The sequence below is a fragment of the Drosophila teissieri genome, chromosome 2L, assembly GCF_016746235.2.
Source record: "Drosophila teissieri strain GT53w chromosome 2L, Prin_Dtei_1.1, whole genome shotgun sequence".
NCBI lineage: Eukaryota > Metazoa > Arthropoda > Insecta > Diptera > Drosophilidae > Drosophila > Drosophila teissieri.
Window position 1 is genome coordinate 27,055,817 of NC_053029.1, and position 24,223 is coordinate 27,080,039.

The window sequence follows — 24,223 nt, forward strand, 5'->3', positions numbered from 1 at the left end:
ATAACAAATTAAAATATATAAATATAAAATATTTATAAACAATTTAAAATGGAATCGTCAGTGGCTTGTGATTTGTGCAACAAATGCATCGAAATTAGTGTAGTAAACTACTAACGCTGTGAAGGATCCCGAAATGCATTCAACATTTTAATGGTAAGAGGAAAACTGAATGATCCACAAAACCGATCAAATCATCAAGAAGACCACCCTATGACATCAGCTAAGTTTTTGAAACGATTGAGGATGAGAGAGGATTAAGAAATATCTAACGGCCCCAAAATCAAATTGACTTAAGAAGGGAACTCATATGTCCTACTTGCGGTGAAAAGTACAAGGCATCCAGAGAACGTCAACATATATTAACCGATATTCATAAAAATGTGTCGACCATAGAATTTAAGGACAATGCTAATATCATATTGCTTACATCTGGGACGACATTTCCTGTGAAATCATTTTGAATTGATAGTCCATTTAATAATATGATTGATTTAAAAGTGTTTTATCAGCAGTGTCAAAAAAATATATCTGATTTTATAAAGCATTGTATGGTAGATTACAGAACCATTAAATGTATAAATGTAGCCTAAGTGTACATACTTTAAAACTGCCTACAAATCTGTATACATAAATGAAGACATTATTGATGATCTAAATTCGGCCATAGATTGCTTACTTACATTGAGCAGTGAATTCCAAGAAAAAGACTCAAGCTGGGCTACTAAAAATTTTAACTACATATATTGAAAATACTACAACAAAATTGGAAAACATTCCTGCCAGCGGATACATAAAAGGTCCTAAAAAAATAAAAGCACGAATGTGCCTTTAAACGTGCAGAATGCTAACGTATTTTGTTTCAAGTGGTGTATACTAACATTTATAGCTAATAAAAACCATGAAAATAGGACTTACAACCTCACAGCGAAGGAAATATTCGAGAAAAAGAATGACAAAGCCTCAAAGCTATAACATTAATATTAATGATGAAATTATTGTGTATGGCGGAATGACTTAAGATTTTTAGGAAATTAAATTTCCAATCGAAAAAATCGGAGTTCGACATTTTGAGACTATGAGAACATTGGCATAAATATTTATGGAATTGATAATGCTGGTAAAAAGTTGTTGGTCCCACGATTAAAACAAAAGATAAAGAGCGGAACCGCACTAACGTATTGGGAATCGATAATATTACCCAAAACATTATGTATTATGCGTATAAAACAAAACTTTATACGTTATGCTCTTAACAATTTTCTAAAGGAAAATCGGAAGGATATTTTTGTGAGAACTACAGTGTTATCTCGTAAAACGCACTAATCAACCACTCAACAAACTTAAATGCTGAAAAGTGTCATCATTTTATCCTGACCCTAATGCGACAACATCGTTTAAGGGCTATCACAAAAAATTATATCCTCCAGTGGTGATTTACGCCGACATGGAGGCTGTTCTTAAAAATTACAAAACTTGCTTAAATTCTTCTGGTACTTCGTCAACCACCCAAGTACAAAAGCATACGGCATGTGCAGTATCCTTTTATGATGCCCATAAAGAAGTTCCTAATCTTAACGAGCTGTGGACCTACGAAGGTAAATAGAAAAACATTTTTATTAAAATATATTTAACTTACGTATTAAAATTTTATAATTTTATATTTGTTGATTGTATACAAACATTTTGTAAAACTTTAAAAAACTTTGTGCCTATATTTAAAAATATTGGGCCAATAATATGAGAAAGATCCTGATCAAGAATATATATACTTTATATGGTCGGAAACGCTTCCTTCTGTCTGTTACATACTTTTCAACGAATCTACATAGTATACCCTTTTACTCTACGAGTAACGGGTATAAATATAGCATCTGATGGTAGTATATTGTAGAAGTTTATTCAGAGTTCCCTGCCGATAAACATGATTTACATAATTATTTACCATTCTGTCCTAAAAATATAATTCCACCCGGGGGAAAGAAATGAAAGCTTATTGCTGATTTAACCAATAAAAGTGAATACATAATTCATTTAAAACAGCTTCAATTTTGTTTAGAGCATGGTCTAATTGTAAGAAAATTACACAAAGTTTTGTCTTGTTGGAAATCATGCTGGCTGAAGCCTTATTGTAGCTGTAGTTAAACATGATCAATGCTAGCAAAATTCTCCAGGTTTTAGACAGCGCATTGCTAGAAATGATTTTCATAGCATATATATAGGAGTAACGGTTTTAGAACTCTAAAAATGGTTTATGTAGGAATTTTATTAAAACTTCATTTTAAATAAAACTCCTTCTACGAAATTAATATGTGTGGTTACAGATTCATTTACAAGAAGATTTTTATCAAACTATAAAACACAACCCACAACGCTTAGACCTCGTCTAATACGATTTATTAGAGTTCGATTCAACCTGATCTGACTGAATGTTCTTAGATCTACATTTACTATTTCTAAAAACAGTTTCCATTGTCTGTACTACATCTGGGGCAGACTTTGTCTTAACCGCATCGGCAAACGGATACTTTGAAAAAGTGTCAATTACATTCAGTAAATATTGATATCTTTTTCATTACTAAATGAAATCATATCGACTAAATAAATTTGCCATATATATTTTTTTTCTTTTTGAAAGAATTTTCGGCGTTTAAAGTTTATACGAGCAGGCTTATGAATTTTATTAACAACTTGTTGTTTGATGATGATCAGGATTTAATATGTTTCAGTTATTTTTTATTATAAGACGTTGCTTGATTATTGATTGCTTAAAGTTAAAGTTAGATCCTATTACTATACTAGTACATCCAGTTTTATTTCAACATGCATCATAGGAATCATAGGTATCATAGGAACCCTCTAAATCAGACAGTTGAATATCTAACTTTTGTAAGGATGCACACTTAGGAAGTATATGTTTGTGATAAAGATAAAGGGCCTCGTGGTGTAGTGGATAGTGTAACTACCTGCTAACCACGGGGTCGTGGGTTCAAACCCCACCCATGACGAGAGCATGGCCATACAAAAACTTCCTCTCTGAAAATGCTTTTCTAACTTTTAGAAAGTATTCTTCCACATAAAAACTGCCTATTACAACAATTTTCGGCAACTTCCACTTGCCACAATATTTCCACACAAAGATGTCCACAAATACTCCTGGACATCTCCAAGTGGTAATACGCGCAACCAGATCGACCACATATGCATTAGCAGGAAATGGAGACACTCGCTACTGGACGTACGGAAGAAAAGGGGAGCAGCCATAGACAGTGATCATGAGTTGGTCATAGGAGAACTTTCAATAAAGCTCAACCGCAACCACTCAAGGAACACTGGCAACAGTCAACACCGGCGAGCGCCCCCCCTGAACCTGCACCTCCTTAGCGACTCTACTCTGAAGGTAAGAATGACGTCCACGCTGCGAGAACAGCTTATCCCCCTAGAAGACCACCCATGGGAGCACACCTGCAGGCAACTAAGGACCACGGCGGAGGAAATACTTGGCCTGCAACAACGCGGAAGAACGGACTGGATATCTGAAGGGACCTGGGACATGATTAGAAGGAGGAACCCCACCTGAAGCCTCTGGCGGACCAGCTCACGCAGTACCGTGAGGAGTATCGCGGACTATGCAGAGCGGTGAAAAGGTCGGCCAGAAAGGACAAAAGAGCACAGCTGGATAGACTTGCCGCAGACGCAGAAGAAGCAGCCGGCGAGAACAACATGCGCTCGCTATACCAGCAGATCTCACGGATCACAGGAACCCATCACAGACAGAACAAACCAGTCAGAGATCTAAAAGGTAACCTCTTATCCAATGATGACGCACAAATCCGAAGATGGCGCCAACACTTCATGGGAATTAGCCACACCACATCACCAAACGTGGCCATAGACTACAGGAGTGTTGTGCCGCCAAGTGGGAGTAGCAGGATACCCTCTGCACCCCCGAATGTAAGAGAAATCGTGAATACAATAAAGAAGCTGAAGCACAACAGGGCAGCTGGCGAAGACAACATACCAGCCGAATTGCTTCAAGTTGACACCCAACTGATGGCTGAAACATTGCATCCACACTTCTCACGCATATGGGAAGGCGAGTCGGTGTCAGACTCCTGGAAAAGCGGAATCATTGTGAAGCTTCCCAAAAAAGGCGACCTTAGTGACTGCAACAACTGGAGAGGGATAACACTGCTCAACACCAGCTACAAGATCTTAGCTACACTTCTGAACGAACGTCTCCAGGAAAAAATTGAGCCAACAATACGAGACGGCTTCAGACCACACAGGAGTTGCGTAGACCAGGCAAATACACTACGCATAATAACCGAGCAAGCTGTGGAATGGAGAGCCCCGCTTTACCTCCTGTACATCGACTTCAAGAAGGCCTTCGACTCAGTTGAAAGAGCAGCAATATGGCAAGCACTTGCAAGAAAAGGACGATGCCAACCTGGCGGTACTGCACAATGGAAAAACTAGTGCACCTTTCCAGACGAACACCGGAATTCGGCAAGGATGCCCGCTGTCACCACTCCTCTTCAACATCGTAGTCGACGAGTTAATAAGCGAAGTATGCTCTTCCAAGCGCGGAATTTCGTGGAACCTCACCAGACACCTTGTGGACTTGGACTACGCAGACGACATCTGTCTCATATCGCACAGACTCGGCGACATACAGAGGAAAAGTGACGACCTCGTCAGGATAGCCAGCAGCGTAGGGCTCGAGATAAACATAGCGAAAACAAAAGCTATGCGCTTCAACCACTCCAGCCAAGGAAACATCAACATAAATGGAAACCCAATCGAGTTCATTACCAGTTTCCCATACCTTGGCACCATCATATCCAACAGTGGTGGAGTGGATGATGATGTCTCCAGTCGTCTTGGCAAAGCCCGCTCAGCATTTGGGAGACTATACCGCATATGGAAAGACCGAAAAATCAGCCGACGAACAAAGCTCAGGATCTACAATGCGTGTGTGAAATCCATACTGCTATACGGAAGTGAGACATGGCTCGCCATGCAGAAGCTACAGGCTTTCAGCAACAAATGCCTAAGAGTCATATGTGGGGTATTCTGACCAAACAGAATAGCCAACACAGAACTGTGGCGCGTTACAGACGATTCCCCGATTCACATACAAATAAGGAAGAAAAAATGGATGTGGATAGGGCACGCTCTCAGAAGAAACCCGAGTAGCATTGTGAGGATGGCACTAGACTGGAACACCAAGGAAGCAGGAGAGTAGGAAGGCCAAGAGCAACCTGAAGAAGAACCGCTCACCAAGAACTAGCCCAAATAAACACTACATGGGAAAGTGCAAAACAGACAGCTCAAAATAGAGTTAGATGGAAAGCTCTCGTAGAAGCCGTAAGTTCCCGAGAGGAATAGAAGGAATTAAAAAAAGATAAATAACTTGTTGTCGTAATATGGAATTCCAGCACAAAAATGTGGTAAAAAAGATACCCAATCTTAATAAAGATCTCCAGGACTTACAATCGAACTCAATTTTGTTACCATATTGATTAATTACAAAAACGTACTGCTTATCTGATTTCCTAAATCTAAAATACACTTTATTGAGGGCATACAAGGATGATCAATAATAGTATCTGGCATCAGGAAGTCATATTGGTCAAGCTTAGGCTGTATATAATAAACTTTGTTGGTTGTTGATTTAATTGAAAAAAATATATTTTCCTTTAATCTTTATTTGAATGAGTTTCACCAGAGGTCAGTTAAGAACTAATTTACAAATATATTCTTTCGGCCCAGCAATCCTTTTACAGAGGATTAACATAAGCCTTTTAAGTTCTACTTAGCTTTGTATGTCAAGCTTACCAGATCATTAAGATCGTTACCGTTAAACGGTTCGTATCTTGGGAGAATGTTATTTATGAGGCTTTTGAAGAGTGAAAGATCAGCTTTAGCTTTTTTATATGGAGAGTGAATATGTCGTATAAAGAATGAATATACCTGTGGGATTGGTTTTTAATGACAAATCCCACTGTTTTGTTGTTTTATTTGATGTTTGATAGTTATACCCGTTACTCATAGAGTATAAGGGTATACTGGATTCGTTGAAAAGCATGTAACAGGCAGAAGGAACCGTTTCCGAGTATATAAAGTATATATATTCTTGATCAGGATCAATAGCCGAGCCGATCTGACTATGTCCGTCTGTCTGTCCGTCCGTATGAACGTCGAGATCTCAGGAACTATAAAAGCTAGAAAGTGGAGAATAAGCATACAGATCCAGAGACATAGAAGCAGCGCAAGTTTGTCGCTTCATGTTGCCACGCCCACTCTAACGCCCACAAACCGCCCAAAATTGCCACGCCCACACTTTTGAAAAATGTTTTGATATTTTTTCAGTGTCTTCTTAGTATTGTAAATTTCAATCGATCAGCAGAAAAACTTGTTGCCACGCCCATCCTAACGCCCACAAACCGCCAAAAACTGCCACGCCCATACTTTTGAAAAATGTTGTGAAATATTTTGAAATTTTTGTTCGTCTTGTAAATTTATACCAAAAATCTTTTTGCCACGCCCACTCTAACGCCCACAAACCGCCAAAAACGGTCAGTGTTGTAATTTCTCTTCGCACTTTCACCAGCTGAGTAACGGGTATCAGATAGTCGGGGAACCCGACTATAGCGTTCTATCTTGTTTTATTACTGAAAAATAGTGCTAAGTATAGCTCGGATAAGTTTAGGATATAATGCAAATTTGAATAGAATTTAACACCGTTTAATATATTTTCGTCGTTGTTTCTTCGTTGTAGTTTTCTGCGTCTTCTAAGCGTCGTCTCTCGTTTTCCACTCCTCGCTTTTCACCTCCCCGTGAATCTCCTTTTCTCCTCACAACACTGTTCGGCTGAACAGTGACGCCAGACCCATTTCCACAACTCGGCCATCGTTCTAATCATTCGTCCCGAATGGATCATCGACGCCCTCGGAGGGTATCTGAATCCATGTTTTCATGTATTCGGCACAAGAGGTAGTATATCTCGGCCCTTCGGAAGATACTGATTCTTTTGCGACATCGTAGGTAGCTCTCGGCTTGACTTTGGTAACTTTATACGGACCCAAATACTTAGGCTTAAGCTTAAGTCCACCACCAAGTTGAGTGCGTTTGATAGCTACAAGATCGCCTAATTTGTATGTCAAAGCGGGTTTACGTCTCAGATTATAGGTATGCCTATTTTCGTTCTGCATAAGGATTTTCTTGGCTGTCTGGCGTATCTTGTCACGATGATCCTGGAACATGTGGATAAACTCTCGCTGGATCATTTTCTTAAGCTGGACGTCTATTTTAGTGCGCATCTTGACGCCTACAAGAAGCTCATATGGAGTCGTATGTGTACTCCTGCAGTACGTAGAATTAATTCACTGCTAAACCTTGCTGACGAACTTGTACCATTTGCTGTGGTCCTCTATGGATAGCTTTGACAGGACAGGTACAATAGTGGCGTTCTACTTGCCCGTTTGCTCTGGGAAGTCCAGTCGATATTGCATGAATTTCAATGTTCTCGTTTTCGCAATACTGCTTAAACTCGTCAGATGTGAATCCTGTGCCTCGATCGGATATTATTTGAACAGGGTTTCCAAAAATTTTGCTCTGTGCCTTCACTCTTTCGATAACGTCCTTGGATGATGTATATTTCGTAGGATACAGCCAACAGAATTTTGTGAATCCGTCAATGACAGCTAGAATGTGCTTGTACGCCTTATGAGTCAATTCAAGAGGTCCCAAAAAAATCTTCGGTAACGGGTGCAACTCTCCTTCTTTTTTGCCAAGCTTAATGTTGGATACAATACACGGAATGCAACATCTAATCTGCCGTATAATCTTGTCCTCGAGTTTTGGAATGTAGTACTCCTTTGCGACGATTTCTTTGGTTTTCTTTACGGAAAAATTTCCTCTTTCATGTGCTTGTCGAATAATTTCGCGTTGGAGGGTTAATGGCACAACTCATCGTCGTTGACCAGTTTGTGAAGAAGACCGGCTTTTAAAAAGAAATTGTTGTGAGTAGTTTTCTCAGCAAGAACGTCAATAATGGCTTTTAATTCCTCGCCCTGCGATTGAACATATTTCAATTTAACGGCTTAAAGCATCAGCATGACGTATGCGTGTGCCCGATCTGTGCTCGACGTCATCGTCAAACTCTTGAAGTTCGAGAATTCAACGTGCGTCTCTGGAGTTTTCGTAAAGGCGTTGCAATCGCTTATCAGCTTAAAATGTATACCCAAAAGGTAGACTCTAAACTTACGTCTTTTTATATATATAATAAACAGGATGAATCTGGTTATTGTGAGATGACTTTTGGAGTAGAACTGCTCCGAAACCATCAATCGATGCATCCATGTGTAGTTCCGTTTCTTGCTGCGGATTAAAAATCTTGAGCATCGGCTTCTGGGTAATCAAAGTCTATCAGTAAAGCAAAACTTGGCGACGTGTTTCATCAAATCTGTCAAAGGCTTGGCGATGATCGAAAAGTTCAATATAAACTTTCGAAAATATCCAACCAGACCCAGGAAGCTTTGCAGTTGCTTATGGTTTGTTGGAGTAGGGAACTTCGTAACAGATTTCGTCTGAGATACTGATCACTATTACATTTAGATTGATCACCAAGCCATACTCTTCGCAGCACTTAATGACTATCTTGAGATTGGATACTGCTTCACTTTCGTCTTTAGCTGGAACTATGATGTCGTCGACATATGGAATCGCAATACTACAACGTGTCAAATCACTAAAAATTGCGTTTACGTGCCTTTGAAATACGCCTGGAGAATTTGTAAGACCAAAATAACTTTCAAGAACTGGTACTGGCCATTGTGAGTTACAAAAGACGTGAGCTTGCGGCTTTCTTTATTGACATTAACGTGAAAGAATCCGTTTTTGAGATCAAGCGTGCTGAATATTTGAGCGTTTTGCAAACGGTCCAATTGATCCTCAATCAGGGGAAGGGGAAAAAGATCTTTTACTATTACCTTATTAATCCTTCTGTAATCGATGCAAAGTCGTGTTGTATTACCGCGTTTCTTTACTAATACGACCGGACTGCTGTACTCAGACTCGGACTGCTCGATAATTCCGTCTGTCAGCCATTGTTCGATTTGATCGTCGATTCATACGCGGACGCGAATGCACAGGAGTGTCGTCTTTTAAAACGATACGTATCTCGACATTGCTTGTTTTCGTGTTCGAAGGGGTATAGTTCTTAATTAGGCTGTAAACTTCGCTTTTGCCTTGACTGGTTGCATTTTCGTTAATTTTGATGATTATATTTTCGACACTTTCAACGGTTATTTTCATAAGCGAACTTATTTCGGTTTGGGCGTCATGATTTTCAGGACTTATAATTTCTATACCGTTGCGATTAATTTGAATTTCAGCGTTGTTACAAAATTCTGCGCACAACACAACGTCTACGTCCAAAAAGTCTGATGAAACCACCAAAAAGTTTTCTTGAAATATTTGACTGTCAACCTCGAATTCTTCTTTAGATGAACCGAATGGTTTCACTTTGTTATTATTTCCGAAACCGAAGCGAAATATGTTTGCAGCGCCCAGTTTTGGCTTGTTCAATTGTAAGTACGTTGTTTCACTTATAATGTTGTATTTGTTGCCTGAGCCGAGTAATGCTGATAACTTCTTCTACTTCATATAAATTTCTTTATACATCTACAATTTATCATCGAAAAATTTAGGCGTATTACGCTTGGATTTGCAACCGTTTCTTTCTTACTTGAAGGACAGTCTTTCGATATATGTCCAAAATTATTACAATTAAAACACTTCCGACCATTACTCCAATTAGCACACTGATAGAGGTATGTCTAACCTCCCCACAATTGTAGCAATGTACGTTTTTTTTCATGACTGAGTCTTTCTGAGCAGCAACGTCTTTAGAAATCGGATATTTAAACTTCTCATCATAGTTTTTAGATTTTCCACATTTCGAACGTATTTTCTCGAAACACTTCAATTTTTCCTTGAACTCTTTCATGTAGATTTATTCACACTCAAATCATTAATGCCATCGATCACGTATTGCATAAGTGCACTGTTTGCACGTTTTCATTTTTTTTTATTTTTCTTTCGTTCAACAATTTCACTCGGGCTTTGAACTCCTGGATCAAGGCGTTCTTCAACATTAATACCACTATTAATACCACGTTCACTCATAATGTACATTTTAGCGAGACCCTTGAGAGCTTTTCGCGAAAATGAATTTTTGCAGGTCATCCCAATACATAATAGAAGCCATTACTTCAAAAGCGTTAATCCAAACCTCAACTGGAAGGTTTTCATCTCCACTAAATGGTCTGATTGAGTCTTCAATATCTCGAAAGTTCACTGAAAATCTTGCCGAACTCATGCCGAAACTTTTGGCAGGAACGTAATCGTTATTTTCGGACGCCACTGTAGAATTCTCCATGGTGTTGTCTCGCACATTCGTTTGTTTGCGTGTTTTGCTTTGCACTGATCGAACCTCTTCTTTATCGCTCGAACTTTTCGACGGCTCGACACTCTCGTTCTTTTCATCTTCGTCGTCCTCTTTATCAGCGTCCTTAAGCAAATTTCCGGTGCGCAAATTTCGGAAAATATGTAGCATCAAATCGTTCTTGTCATGTTGCAACCTCAATATGTTGCAAATTACAGCCAAATCGTTATTAGTCAAATTTTCCGCGACATACGAAACTTTCTCATTTAAGGGTCGACCACTCTCCGAAAATTCAAAACCCTCAAAAGAACGCAATTGTTTTCGGTTATCTCGATCGCCGTCGTATTCGTAAACAAACTTATGTAATAGGCGAACATTTTTCGTTTTTTCAGTTTTTAATGCCTGTAGAACAAAATCAAAGTCAGCTAGACGCGAAATGTTTCTCTTTACTCTTTGTACTCGTTGTTCTTTTCGTTGTTTCTTTTTCCCCGACTATCTGATACGCGTTACTCAGCTAGGGAAAGTGTGAAGGAGAGTCTTCAACACTGGTTTTTAGCGGTTTGTAGGCGTTAGAGTGGGCGTATCAAAAAGTTGTTTGGCAAATCGGTAGAAAATTACAAGTCTAATACAAAAATAAGAAAAAAAATTTTTTATTTAATATTTTTCAAAAGTATGGGCGTGGCAGCTTTGGGTTTGTGGGCGGTAGAGTGGGCGGTAGAGTGGGCGGTAGAGTGGGCGTGGCAACATGAACCGACAAACTTGCGCTGCGTCTATGTCTCTGGAGTCTGTATGCTTTATATCAAGTTTCTAGCTTTTTTAGTTCCTGAGATCTCAACGTTCATACGGACAGACGGACGGAAAGACGGACGGACAGACGGACGGACAGACGGACACGGCCAGATCGACTTGGCTACTGATCCTAATCAAGAATATATATACTTTATATGGTGGGAAACGCTTCCTTCTGCCTGTTACATACTTTTCAACGAATCTAGTATACACTTTTACTCTACGAGTAACGGGTATAATAATTTGCAAGCCATTTAGATGATTTACTATGGATTTCGTTGCAAAAGTTTTTTGGTAATAATACCGAGAAGAAAGGATACTCTCGACTTATTTATTGTAATTATTGAAGATCTGATACGCATTTCGAGAAGAACTGCGCCAAGGAAGGCGACCAGGAAAATCATAAAAAAGCATAGTATAGACATAGACAAATATATAAGAAATTATAGAATAAATAAACATTTTATAATTTATCTTGTATAAAATAAATCAGATAATATAAATCAGTGAAAAATGTTTAGACAATTTATACATCCTTTCTGTTAGTTTGTGGACCCTCGGGATCGGGAAAAATAACATTTCTAGAAAATCTGATGACCAAGAAGAATGATCTTTTTAATGTTTCAATTTATCGAATTATTTGGTGTTATGGGGAGGAGAGTGCTAAGTCTTATTTTAATAATATTGAATACTTTTGACGACGCTCGAACTATCACGGGGTGCATTGCAAAGTAACGCCCAAGAAAACACCTCGTGTTCGATAACAAACAGAGTATTTGGGTCTTATGTTTTATTCTGTGGGATATACAATGGTTAACTTAACCTGCAATACAGTCTTTATCTTACATACCGCAGTTTCCCTTCCCACTCAGTGTGATGCTCAAATCGTAGTAATACTACCCGCCAAAATTAAGCATAACTTTACATGATTTAGTGTGCCCGAATTACACATTCACGAGATTCCTGACACAAATATCTCTAAGTTCTGGCGGCTCTAAAATGCAACTTGACTGACTATCGATAGCCCTAAACCGTTCCGCGACATCCCCACCCCCGTGAAGCACTCGCCTTCACCACGTCCAGGACAGCTAGCCTCGAAGCGGGACGCATCATCGTCTTGGCTCGATCGTTAGTCCGCACCGCCGCTCGACGAGGGATTCCATCTCTTCCGGTGAACACCTCTTCCACGACGCCTCGCTTCCACTCTCTTCGTGGTATGGCCGGATCACATATGAACACCAGGTCTCCTCGACGAATGGGCTCGACATGCTTGCACCATCTCTCCCTGCGCACAAGCGTTGGCAGGTACTCATGCACCCATCTCTTCCAGAATCGATCCCGCATCATTCTCGCTATGCGCCACTGCTTCCTGGTAGCGCATCCGTTGGACTCCTGTCCATTATCCTTGGGAAGATCCGGAACATCGGGTACTCCTTTCAGCAGATCGTTGGGTGTCAGTGGAGCCTCCTGGTCCACCGTCACTGGTAGATGAGTGAGCGGACGAGAGTTCACTATACTCTCCGCCTCAATCAACAGGTTCTCCAGTACGTGCTCCTTGGGCGCGAGCTCCTTCATTGTGTGCGCCAGCACCTTCTTCACGCACTGCACCATCCTTTCCCAGGCGCCTCCCTCAGCTGGGTTCGCCGGGCAATTGAAGATCCATTCGATTCCTTTGGACGACAGCTCGCCCTGGATCTTTGCAGGCTCAAACACTTCGCTGAACTTCCTGGCCTCTCTGTCGGCTCCAACGAAGTTCTTCCCGTTGTCGCTCCTTATCCTGACCACCGGTCCACGGCGGCTCATGAAGTTCCTCATGGCGATTATACAGGAATCTGTAGACAAATCGTGGGCCATCTCCAAGTGGATAGCCCTTGTGGTTAGACACGTAAACAATGCCACCCACCTTTTCTCTGTGTGACGTCCAACAGTCACAAATAGCGGTCCAAAATAGTCCAGGCCGGTATACTTAAATGGCCATCCGTTGGCTTCCAGCCGGTCCTCTGGCAGGGGACCCATCTCTGGCTGCGTAGGCCGCGCCTTCCGCAGCTTGCATACATTGCAGTTGCTCATCACCTTCCGTAGCAGCCTCCTTAAGTTCGTAATCCAGAACTTCTGCCGGATCGCTCCAATAGTTGCCTCCACGTTTTGGTGGCACATCTTCTCGTGGTGATGCTGCACGATCATCTCCGCCAGTGCCTCTTCGTGAGACAGTATGATCGGCCGTCGCGCGCTGTATGGCACACACGCCGCGTCGTCGATCCTTCCGCTGGCTCTCATCACTCCGTCCTTGTCGAAGTACGGTGACAACCCATACAGTCGGCTGCCCTTGGCGGCCTTTCCATGGCTGTCCACGGCAAACGCTTCTCGCTGTGATTGCCTTATCAGTGTGCGCTCTGCCTCAGCGCACTCCATCGACGTCAGTCCGTGGTCCTCTCGAACGCTACGTAGTCCACGACATCGTCGAATAAATCTGAGCACCCATGCGGTGCTCCTCACCAATCGGTTGTAACTTGAAAATCTCTGTAACGATATAAAGTTCGCCATGACTAGGGCAAACTCACATTTCATCTCCTCTTCATCTGGCGTCGGGGGATTCCAGCCCTCGCGCGATCTCGGCCAGCTTTCTTCTGATCCTCGTAAGAATGGTGGACCACTCAGCCACCGCGATCCAATGGACAGGTCCACGCACTCGCGCGGCCTTGTCGCGTCATCTGCCACGTTTTCGGCAGACGGAATCCATCTCCATTGGGACGCCTCCGTGGATTCTAAGATCTCTGCCACCCGGTTTCCGACGAATTGCTTGTATCTCCGGTGGGTGCTGCTTATCCAGTGCAGCACAGTCTTAGAATCCGTCCATAGTACGCAGCTGCTGATCGCCACACCGTGCTCTTGCTTGACGGTGTCCATCAGTCTCGTTCCTAATACTGCTGCTTGAAGTTCCAGTCGCGGGATTGACATAGTCCTCATCGGAGCGCACTTCGTCTTCGAACATATGAAATGCGCCTGCACATCTCCGCTTGCGTATGTGGCCCGCCAATAGGCCGCTGCTGCGAACGCCGACTGGCTTGAATCCACGAAGATATGCAGCTGTAGTGTCCGCACTCGTCCATCGCCGAAATAGTAGCGTGGACATCGGAATTCTTCGATCTTCTTCATCCCTTGCCGCCAGCTCTCAAAGGCTGCGGCCAACGTGTCTGGTAGCGGCTCGTCCCAGCCGACTCCTCTCCGCCAAATCTCTCGCATTAGTACTTTAGCGGTCACCATGTAGCAGCTCAAAAACCCAATCGGGTCGAACGTGGACATGACCAGGCTCAGGAACTCCCTCTTCGTGGGGACGCGTTCTCCTGTCATCACACTTCTTGGGACTCGATGGTATTTGACGCCGAACTTGAAGTCATCTGTAGCTGGCTGCCAGTACATTCCTAGTACCTTCTCCTCAGCTTCGGTCCATCTAACGCTAGCGATGGATTCAAGTGGGTTCAACGCTCTGACCACACTTGCCGAACTGGAAGTAAATCGACACAAATTAAAACCAGCTTCTGCATGTATATCTCTCACCCGTGACGAGACGGCGATAGCTTCTTCTTCACTGGGGAAACTGTCGACGTAGTCATCCACGTAGTGATACTCGTTGATCGCCAGGACTGCTCGCGGATCCGTGCTGCTATACTGCGAAGCATTCACGGTCTTCACATAATCCGCCGAGCATGGTGAGCAGGCCGCTCCAAACGTCATCACCTGCATCTCGTATATGTCGGGCTCCCGACGATCTTCTCCGTTCCTCCATAGGAACCTCTGGGCACATCTGTCCTTTGGCTGCATCAATACCTGATGAAACATCTCCTTGATGTCGGCACAAACCCCAACTGCTCCTTCCCGGAAATGGAAGAGCACCGCTGGGAGGGGTTTGTAGCGCTGTGGGCCTTTCATCAGCGCTGAGTTCAGGGACACTCCGTTCACCTTGGCAGCCGCGTCGAAGACCAGCCGGATTTTTCCAGGCTTGTTCGGGTTCTCTACTCCGAAGTGCGGCAGGTACCATACCTTGCCTTCCTGGGACCTCTGGACTTCCTGGGGCTCCAGTCGTCGTGCGTAACCCTTCTTGACGTAATCGTCCATAATTCCTTTGTAGGCCCGCGCGAAGTCCACATCGCGCTTCATTTTCCGCTCAATGTTGACAAGTCTGTTGAGTGCCATACTGTAGCTCTCTGGCAGTCTCACCTCGTCGTCTCTCCATAGCAGCCCAGTCTCGTATCGTCGGCCTACTCGCTTAGTCGTCTCCTCCAGGATACTCAGGGCCCGTGCGTTGCCGTCATCTGCGACTGACGGCGCCAGCTCCACTCCGCCAGCTGCGACTGGCTGTGCCGGCTTCACTCCGAAACTCTCGATCTCGAAGTAATCGCTGACCATCTTCTCCAGAAGATTATCCTGTGGCACGGCTAGGAGGCACGATCTCTGAAGCGGTGAACTTGCCTTTCCTTTCACCGGTCCATATACCACCCACCCAAGTGGCGTGGCTGCTGCGTATGGCCCTCCAGATCCATAGCTCCTGGTTCTGAAGGGTATTCCTAGGTGCGCATGATCCAATCCAATTAGGATCCTTGGCGCCGCATTGTTGTACGGCTTTACAGGCAGACGCACACTCGCGCCCGCTGCCTTCACATCCTCTCGACGCAAGCTCTGCATCGGGAGACTCAGGTTTGCTACTCCGTACACATTCTTCAGCGCATGGCGCTTCGGCTTGCCCGCTGCGCTGATCTGCAGGCTAACCATCCTTGTGTGCTCTTTGACGGATTTTCCGCCGAACCATTGCACATTTAGTTGTCGACTCTCGCCTCTCAGGTTCAGGCTGCGGATGAGCTCGTCGTCAATGAGCGTGACGGACGAACCTTCATCCAGCAGTGCGTAGGTGTCGACCTGCGTATTCTCCCCGTACAACGTCACGGGCAAAATCCGGAACAGCAGGTGACCTCCATCCGAATCGACACAACTCAAGTTCCGGTGCGATAATTCCTGGCGGTCGCATGTCGATCGCCTCTCATCCTCCTTACGTCCCGCGTCTATAACTGCAGCTGACGTAGGCAGGCTCTTCTCGTTGGAATCCACTGACTGTGGCATTCGTATCCGTCGGCCGCTGTCTCTGTACAGCTGCCGGTCTTGACTGCTCCGCTGATCCCTCCTGCGGCCTCCATCTGCGACTGGCGGTCGTCTGGGATGTCCAGCTGGGTCATGGAGTAGGTAATGATGCCTCATCCGGCATCCGTAGACGTTGCATCCTCGATCCTTCGTGCAGAACCGGGCCATATGTCCATACTCCAGACACGAAAAACATAACCTCAACCTCTTCGCGGACTCGATCCGCCTCGTTGTAGAAGCTCGGTTGAATTCCTTGCAGTCCTTGATGCTGTGTTGTCCCTCACACAAGGGGCAACATCTGGGGCGGTCTGCATACCGCTCCTCCTCGCGAACACTATTCGCGTGCAATACCCTTCGTCTCGGGTGCTCCTTGATTCCGACGTCCGTGACAGTGCACACCAATTTAGCGAATTCATGAAGCCACTCGCTTAGATGCACCACTGTCGGATATGGCTGTATCGTAGCCGCGTGCTTCGCCCAGTCCAACCTCTTGCTCACAGGCAACTTGGCGATCAGCTCCTCCATTAGGGTTGGATTCCCTAAGTGCTGGCTGCCGGTCGTGGTTGACTGCAGGAACGCTGCCAGGTTGCTCACCCTTGTGGCGAACGGCACGATCCTTGCGATGTTGGCCTCCTGTATTGGCTGCACATCGCGCACGCTCTCCAGTTGGCTACGGATCAAAAGCTCCGGACGTCCATACCGGAATCGTAGCTGCTCCATAACAGCTTGCACATTGCTGGGGTGGATGAGCAGCGACTTCACAGCTGCTCGGGCTTCACCCTTCAGGGCTTTCACTAGCCTCTGGTTATTCTCCAAATCTGTACACTGGTAAGCTGCCGTTGTCTCCGTGAACGCGCACAAGAATATTGGCCATTCCTCTGGCTGACCCTCAAACTCGGGAAGATCAGGCAGTCTGCGTGGCGTCCATCCAGGTATGCTCGTCGCCGCCATTCCATATGATAGGGGCGATGGCGTTGATACCTCCAAATTGTGTGTTGGCTCCCGTGGCGGGTGAACATAACCTCGTTCAGGCTGCGCCGTGGCGGTAACACAAAATGGCGGAGAATAGCTCACTGTTGTTGTTGTACAACTCCGTGTGACAGGTTGCCCGTTTGCCCAATGGCCGCCAAGCGTCGGCGCCAAATTTCCACTCAATTGTGGCGGCAAACTTGCACTCAATTGTGCCGGCAACTGCGCATCCAAAGATGGCGTCACTCCAAGCTCCGGTTGCAGATTGTCACTCATAATCTGCCTGGGCAGGCTCTCACTCGAGCCCTGTCGTGGTGCTGCTCTCAGACATGGCACCGTTTCACTCAAACATGGCGGTGTATTCGCCGTACCGCTCACTCCAACGCCGCGTGCCCCGACTCCAACGGGATCCCTGGCGGCCTCTGCATGCCCTTCATTTGCCCTTGCCTTCACCAGCTCCGACTCTAGATGTGCGATCCTTTCCATGAGGGCCGCCACTTGTACAGTCGTGGAGTCCGTAAGCTGCCCCGTAGCTGCGGGCTGCAGGTTACTTGCCGCTTCACTGGCGGCTACTCCACTTTCCTTCGGAGTCTGTGGCCGCTGCCGATCACCAGCCACACTCGCAGAGCTGGCCGGCTTGCCAGTTGCTGTGGCTGTGGTGGTCGCAGTTGCGGGAGCACCCCCGACATCCAGTCTGGGGCTCCGCCGGGGCGAATGCTTCATTGGCATCTTCTCGCAGAGTGCAAATCCAATGCACCTTGCGAATGCAGAGTGCGAATAAAAGAAAATGACGACGCTCGAACTATCACGGGGTGCATTGCAAAGTAACGCCCAAGAAAACACCTCGTGTTCGATAACAAACAGAGTATTTGGGTCTTATGTTTTATTCTGTGGGATATACAATGGTTAACTTAACCTGCAATACAGTCTTTATCTTACATACCGCAGTTTCCCTTCCCACTCAGTGTGATGCTCAAATCGTAGTAATACTACCCGCCAAAATTAAGCATAACTTTACATGATTTAGTGTGCCCGAATTACACATTCACGAGATTCCTGACACAAATATCTCTAAGTTCTGGCGGCTCTAAAATGCAACTTGACTAACTATCGATAGCCCTAAACCGTTCCGCGACAACTTTAAAGAAGTTGCTGAAACCATCGAAATGAAACTAATGAGCCCACTAAAATTTATCTGTTATTGTGGTTACTCAAAATATATTTTACAAATCATTGCATACCAGAGATATTGCACTTAACACTAAATATATAATTGCATTTAAAAATCCTCGTGACAAACTTCAATTTTAATGCCTGACAAATTTTTTGCAAGACAAATTTTTTTGGAAAACGCCATGAAGTTATTTAGAACAACCACACGGGTATTTACTTATTGATCTCACTCAGGAAATAAACGATCTCTTGAGATTTAATTTTTGATTCGAAATATACAGTGTGCTTTTCCGACGAAAATGGTTTACAAACAGAGCCTAAATTTCTTGATAGCGAAAAAACATAAATTGTATGTTTTTTGTAGACAATTATAAGCAATGGTGATAATTAGCTGGTAAAAGCAATAGTAGAAATAGTTTTAAACTCATCATAAAATCATAAAGTCACTAAAGCCCACCTAAGTCCTATAAAAATGCATTACGATACATTTCATGTCCAAAGCGTACATTAAACTCTAAGAGAAAAGTCCTAATTTAAAAAGGTGGGTTTTAACCAATTTTAATTAGTTCATTGCTTTCAGGAATTTTTGGAAAAATTGTAAAAAATTATTAAATATAAGCATAATTTAAATAAAGTAATGCATTAATAGTAATGCCTTACAACAATTACATAACAATGATCGAATTACAAAATTTTTACCAATTTTAAATAATAAACAAGAGAGAACGCTATAGTCGGGTTCCACGACTATCTGATACCCGTTACTCAGCTCTTTCACTGAGCGAACAGAAATTACAACACTGACTGTTTTCGGCGGTTTGTGGGCGTGGGCGTGGAAAAAGAATTGTTGGTATATAGAGTTAAATTTACAAGACGAACAAAACTATAAAAATATCAAAACAATTTTCAGAAGTGTGGGCGTGGCAGTTTTGGGCGGTTTTTGGGCGTTAGAGTGGGCGTGGCAACATGAATCGACAAACTTGCGCTGCTTCTATGTCTCTGCAGTCTGCATGCCGAATCTCAATTTTCTAGCTTTTATAGTTCCTGAGATCACGACGTTCATACGGACGGACAGACGGACATGGCCAGATCGACTCGGCTATTGATCCTGATCAAGAATATACATATATACTTTATATAGTCGGAATCACTTCCTTCTGCCTGTTACATACTTTTCAACGAATCTAGTATACTCTTTTACTCTACGAGTAACGGATATAAAAAGAGAGAACGCTGATACCCGTTACTCAGCTATGAAAGTGCAAAGGAGGTCCTTCAACCTTTGTCGGTTTGGGGGCGTTAGAGTAGGCGTGGCAAAAAGTTGTTTGGCAAATCGATAGAAATTTACAAGACGATACTACATTAGGAACTGCTAATCAAGAGCATATCAGTATGACTAGAAATAGGTCGAACTAGTCAGTTAATCCACACAAAGTGTCAAACATTATCCAGAGTTGGCAGATTAAATTCGATGGCGCACGTGATGGCTTTCAGACCGAAGAATTCCTTTACCGTGTGTTAATCCTAACCCAAAAAAACCTAAACGGAGACCGACAGAATCTGTGTTACCATTTACACTTATTTTTTAATGGTAAACCCAATGAATGTTATTGGAAGTTCCATCGTACAAATCCAAACTTCACATGGAGAAAGTTCTGTGAAGAATTTCGTAAAAAGTTCTGTGGGAACCTGTACCAAACAGCGACGCTAATGGAGCAAGCCGCGACGTCACGGATGTGGGAGCGGGAGAGACAGGGTGATGAGTGAGCACTGAGAGAGGGGGAGTCAGTCGATTCTGAACCACCGGACTGCAGACTGTTGCGTTTTCCTTGCCAGATGCTATTGTCGATGTAGCAGAGGGAATAGATGTGTTTCAGATATTAATTAACAAGTTGAACACCTACTTTTCCCCTAAACAAAACTCTACATTTGAGAGGCATTTATTTCGCAGCTTGGCTCCGTTAGAAAATGAAGATTTTTCAAAATTTGTTTTGCGGCTACGCTAACAAATGTATAAATGCTCATTTGGAGTATCTAAAACCGAGATAGAGGAGATTTGCCTCAAAGATAAAATAATTGACTCGTGGGCCCCTATAGAGTTAAAGAAAAAACTGCTGGCCAAAGAACATTCACTAGATGAAATAATTGAAGCATGTCAAGTGGAAGAGCAGATTAATAAACAGTCTGAGGTAATGGTGTCGAAATCTGATGTCGACGCAATTAGGAAGATTTCTACTCGGAAGACAAAACCACAAGGGGAATGTTCAAGATGCGGACGTTTTGGTCACGCTATTTATGACTCATCATGCCCAGCAAGGCAAGGAAAATGCAACAAATGTTCAAAAATTGGTCATTTTTCCCGAAAGTGTAGAACCACCCTGAAGAGACGGAATTCTCAGTGTAATTTTGAAAATGTTAAGAAACGTAAGACGAATGTTCGTTGTGTGGAGGGCGAGAACACAGAGCTCGAATTGGAAAAGGAGAACACAAACTGTTTCAAAATAGCAAGTGATGAGGAAGAAGAGGTTATATACTGCCGGGTGGGAGCCAGAAAATTCCTCTAGTTATTGACTCAGGATCAAGGTTCAATCTCATCAGCAGCTCGGATTGGCAACTGCTACAAAAGAAAGGCGCTATAATATTCAATGACAGATCACATTCTGAAAAACAGTTTCGAGGCTATGCTTCTGAACAATTGCTTGAGGTAATTCGTATTTTTGAGGCACCCATTTCGGCTGAAAGAGATATTGAAGTGATTGCGACATTTTACGTTATCAAAAATGGTCGACAATCATTGTTGGGGCGAGACACAGCTATACAACTCAATGTCCTTCGCCTAGGTTTGAATGTCAACCGCGTTGAAGAGCCTACACCGTTCCCAAAGTGGAAAGGCGTCAAAGTAAAACTATGCATAGATCCCGAGATTAGGCCGGTGCAACAGCCGGTAAGAAGAATTCCGGTAGCTTTAGAGGAGAAAGTTCATGCTAAGCTGGAGGAAGCCCTTGGACATGACATAATCGAACCAGTTTTAGGTCCAAGTTCTTGGATCTCTCCCATCGTACTGGCATTTAAAGAGAATGGAGACATTCGGTTATGCGTGGATATGCGATTGGCAAATAAGGCAATTCAGCGAGAGAACTACCCTATACCCATTTTTGAATCATTTATGACAAAGTTAAAAGACGCAAAGTTCTTCTCCCGCCTTGATCTTAAGGATGCCTATCACCAATTAGAATTGGAAGAGTCTAGTAGGGAGATTACAACGTTTATAACGTCAAAGGGGCTCTTCCGATATAAGAGATTGATGTTTGGGGTGAATTCGGCTCCTGAGATTTTTCAGCGCCGGCTGGAAACACTGTTAGCTGCATTCCCGAATGCAATTACATCGATGACGTGATCATTCTTGGTGCCAACGAACTCGAACATGACGAAACAGAAAAAGCAGTTTGCAAAGTCTTTAACGACAATAATGTTTTATTAAACAAACAAAAGTGCACTTGGAAAACAAACAGGCTAAAATTCTTGGAGCACATTTTGTCCGACTCGGGAATCGAAGTTGACCCCGAGAAGATAGAGGTTATTAAGTCTTTTAGAGCCCCCAAGAATAAGGAAGAAACCCGCAGTTTTCTCGGCCTCATTACATATGTGGGAAAATTTATTCCTGATTTGGCCGATAACACGGAGCCCCTACGCCTATTATTACGAAAAGACAGCATATTTCAATGGGGCAACACCGAGGAAAAGGCTTTTCAAAAGTTGAAGTGTCATTTAGCACATGTTCCTAATCTTGCTTATTTTAATCCAAAGAACCGTACCCGTTTAATAGCGGACGCTAGTCCTGTAGCTCTTGGATCGGTCCTTCTGCAGTTTGATGGTAAAGGCGATCCGTTGATTATATCATTTGCCAGCAAAGCCCTGTCTGAGGTTGAAAGGCGCTACTCTCAAACGGAGAAAGAGAGTTTAGCACTTGTCTGGGCAGTAGAGAAATTCTACTATTACCTAGCTGGTCTACACTTCGAGCTGGTAACAGATCATAAGCCCTTAGAGGCTATCTTCAAACCGACATCGAAGCCCCCGGCTCGTATTGAGAGATGGTTACTACGCCTTCAATCATACCGTTTTAAAGTAATCTATAAAACCGGAAAAGAAAATATATCTGATATATTGTCTCGACTTTGCCAATCATCATCAAGTCCAACTACCAATAGAATGGAGTACAGCATCCTGCGGGTAGTGGAAAGCGCTATTCCCAAGTCAATGACCATCTCCGAGATCGCTGAATCGTCATTGCGAGACGAAGAAGTTGTCGATGCAATAAACAGTCTAGAGAATGACTCTTGGGAAGGAGAAAAATCAACAAAATTACATCCATTTCGATTTGAACTGTCGACCAGGTCCTCCTGCTAAAAGGAAACCGCATTGTGATCCCAACAAACCTTCGCAAACGGGTACTTGAATTGGCACATGAAGGACACCCAGGAGAATCAGCTATGAAACGCCGCCTAAGATCCAAGGTATGGTGGCCGCTGATCGACAGAGATGCAGAAGAATTGGTAAGAACATGCAGAGACTGCCTTCTGGTATCCCAGTCAATAAGACCAGCCCCGATGAACAGAAATCCATTTCCAACGGGTCCGTGGATATGGGTGGCGTCAGATCTCTTGGGACCCCTGCCTAACAATGAATTCATCTTAGTTTTTATAGACTATTTTTCTCGCTATATGGAGTTTAAGTTTTTGCGGTCGATCTCATCGAGCAGTTTGATTGGAGTCATGAAAGAAATATTTTGTAGATTGGGCTATCCAAAATACTTACGTACCGACAATGGACGGCAATATATTAGCGATGAATTCTCAGAATATTGTAAGACATGCGGCATAGAACAAGTAAGAACCCCACCATACTGGCCTCAGGCTAATGGGGAGGTAGAAAACATGAATAAATCCTTAGTCAAACGGCTAAAAATTGCCTACTCAAATTCAAAAAACTATAAGGAGGAGATACAAAAGTTTGTTCTAATGCATAATGTGACTCCCCATGGAACCACAGGGATAGCCCCAACCCAATTAATGTTTAATAGGATAATACGCGACAAATTACCAGGGATAGAAGAATTAAATGAACAGTTCACAGACTCTGCGGAAAGAGATAGAGATATCATCCAAAAAGAAAAAGGGAAGGAAGCAGCAGATAAAAAGAGAGGAGCTAAGAATATTGATATTAAGATTGGCGATAAAGTGTTGGTACGAAACGTAGTTTTTCAAAATAAACTAACGCCGACTTTTGACCAAACTGAGTTCGAGGTATTAGAGAGACATAAAAACATAGTGAAGATAGCAGGTGGCGGCAAAACATTAATGAGGAACATTGCGCATTTAAAGAAGATACCAGGCGACGTATATGTCCCACCAGCGCCCGAGTCGGGTACTCTCCAAACTATTCCAGCATCGTTTCAAGAGGCCCTAGAAGACCAGCCGTCGGAAATACCTGTTCAACACTCTCCTCCGAAGGTGAAACCACTGAAACTCCGTCTCATAAATAAAGGAGGGATGTGGGAACCTGTACCAAACAGCGACGCTAATGGAGCAAGCCGCGACGTCACGGATGTGGGAGCGGGAGAGACAGGGTGATGAGTGAGCACTGAGAGAGGGGGAGTCAGTCGATTCTGAACCACCGGACTGATAAGTGTATTACTGAAGGACAAATAAA

The 24,223-nt window shown here is 43.5% G+C and overlaps 1 protein-coding gene across 1 annotated transcript; it reads right to left on the minus strand.

Annotated features, from left to right (window-relative positions):
* Positions 1-8,550: 8,550 nt before the first annotated feature.
* On the minus strand, positions 8,551-18,309 carry LOC122624487. The gene is made up of 3 exons (XM_043804074.1): positions 18,285-18,309; positions 12,291-18,229; positions 8,551-8,734 (listed from the first exon to the last, which is right to left on the minus strand). The coding sequence occupies exons 2-3, from the start codon at positions 18,068-18,070 to the stop codon at positions 8,551-8,553; spliced, it is 5,964 nt and encodes a 1,987-aa protein (XP_043660009.1). The 5' UTR covers positions 18,071-18,229; positions 18,285-18,309.
* Between the last annotated feature and the right edge of the window lie 5,914 nt (positions 18,310-24,223).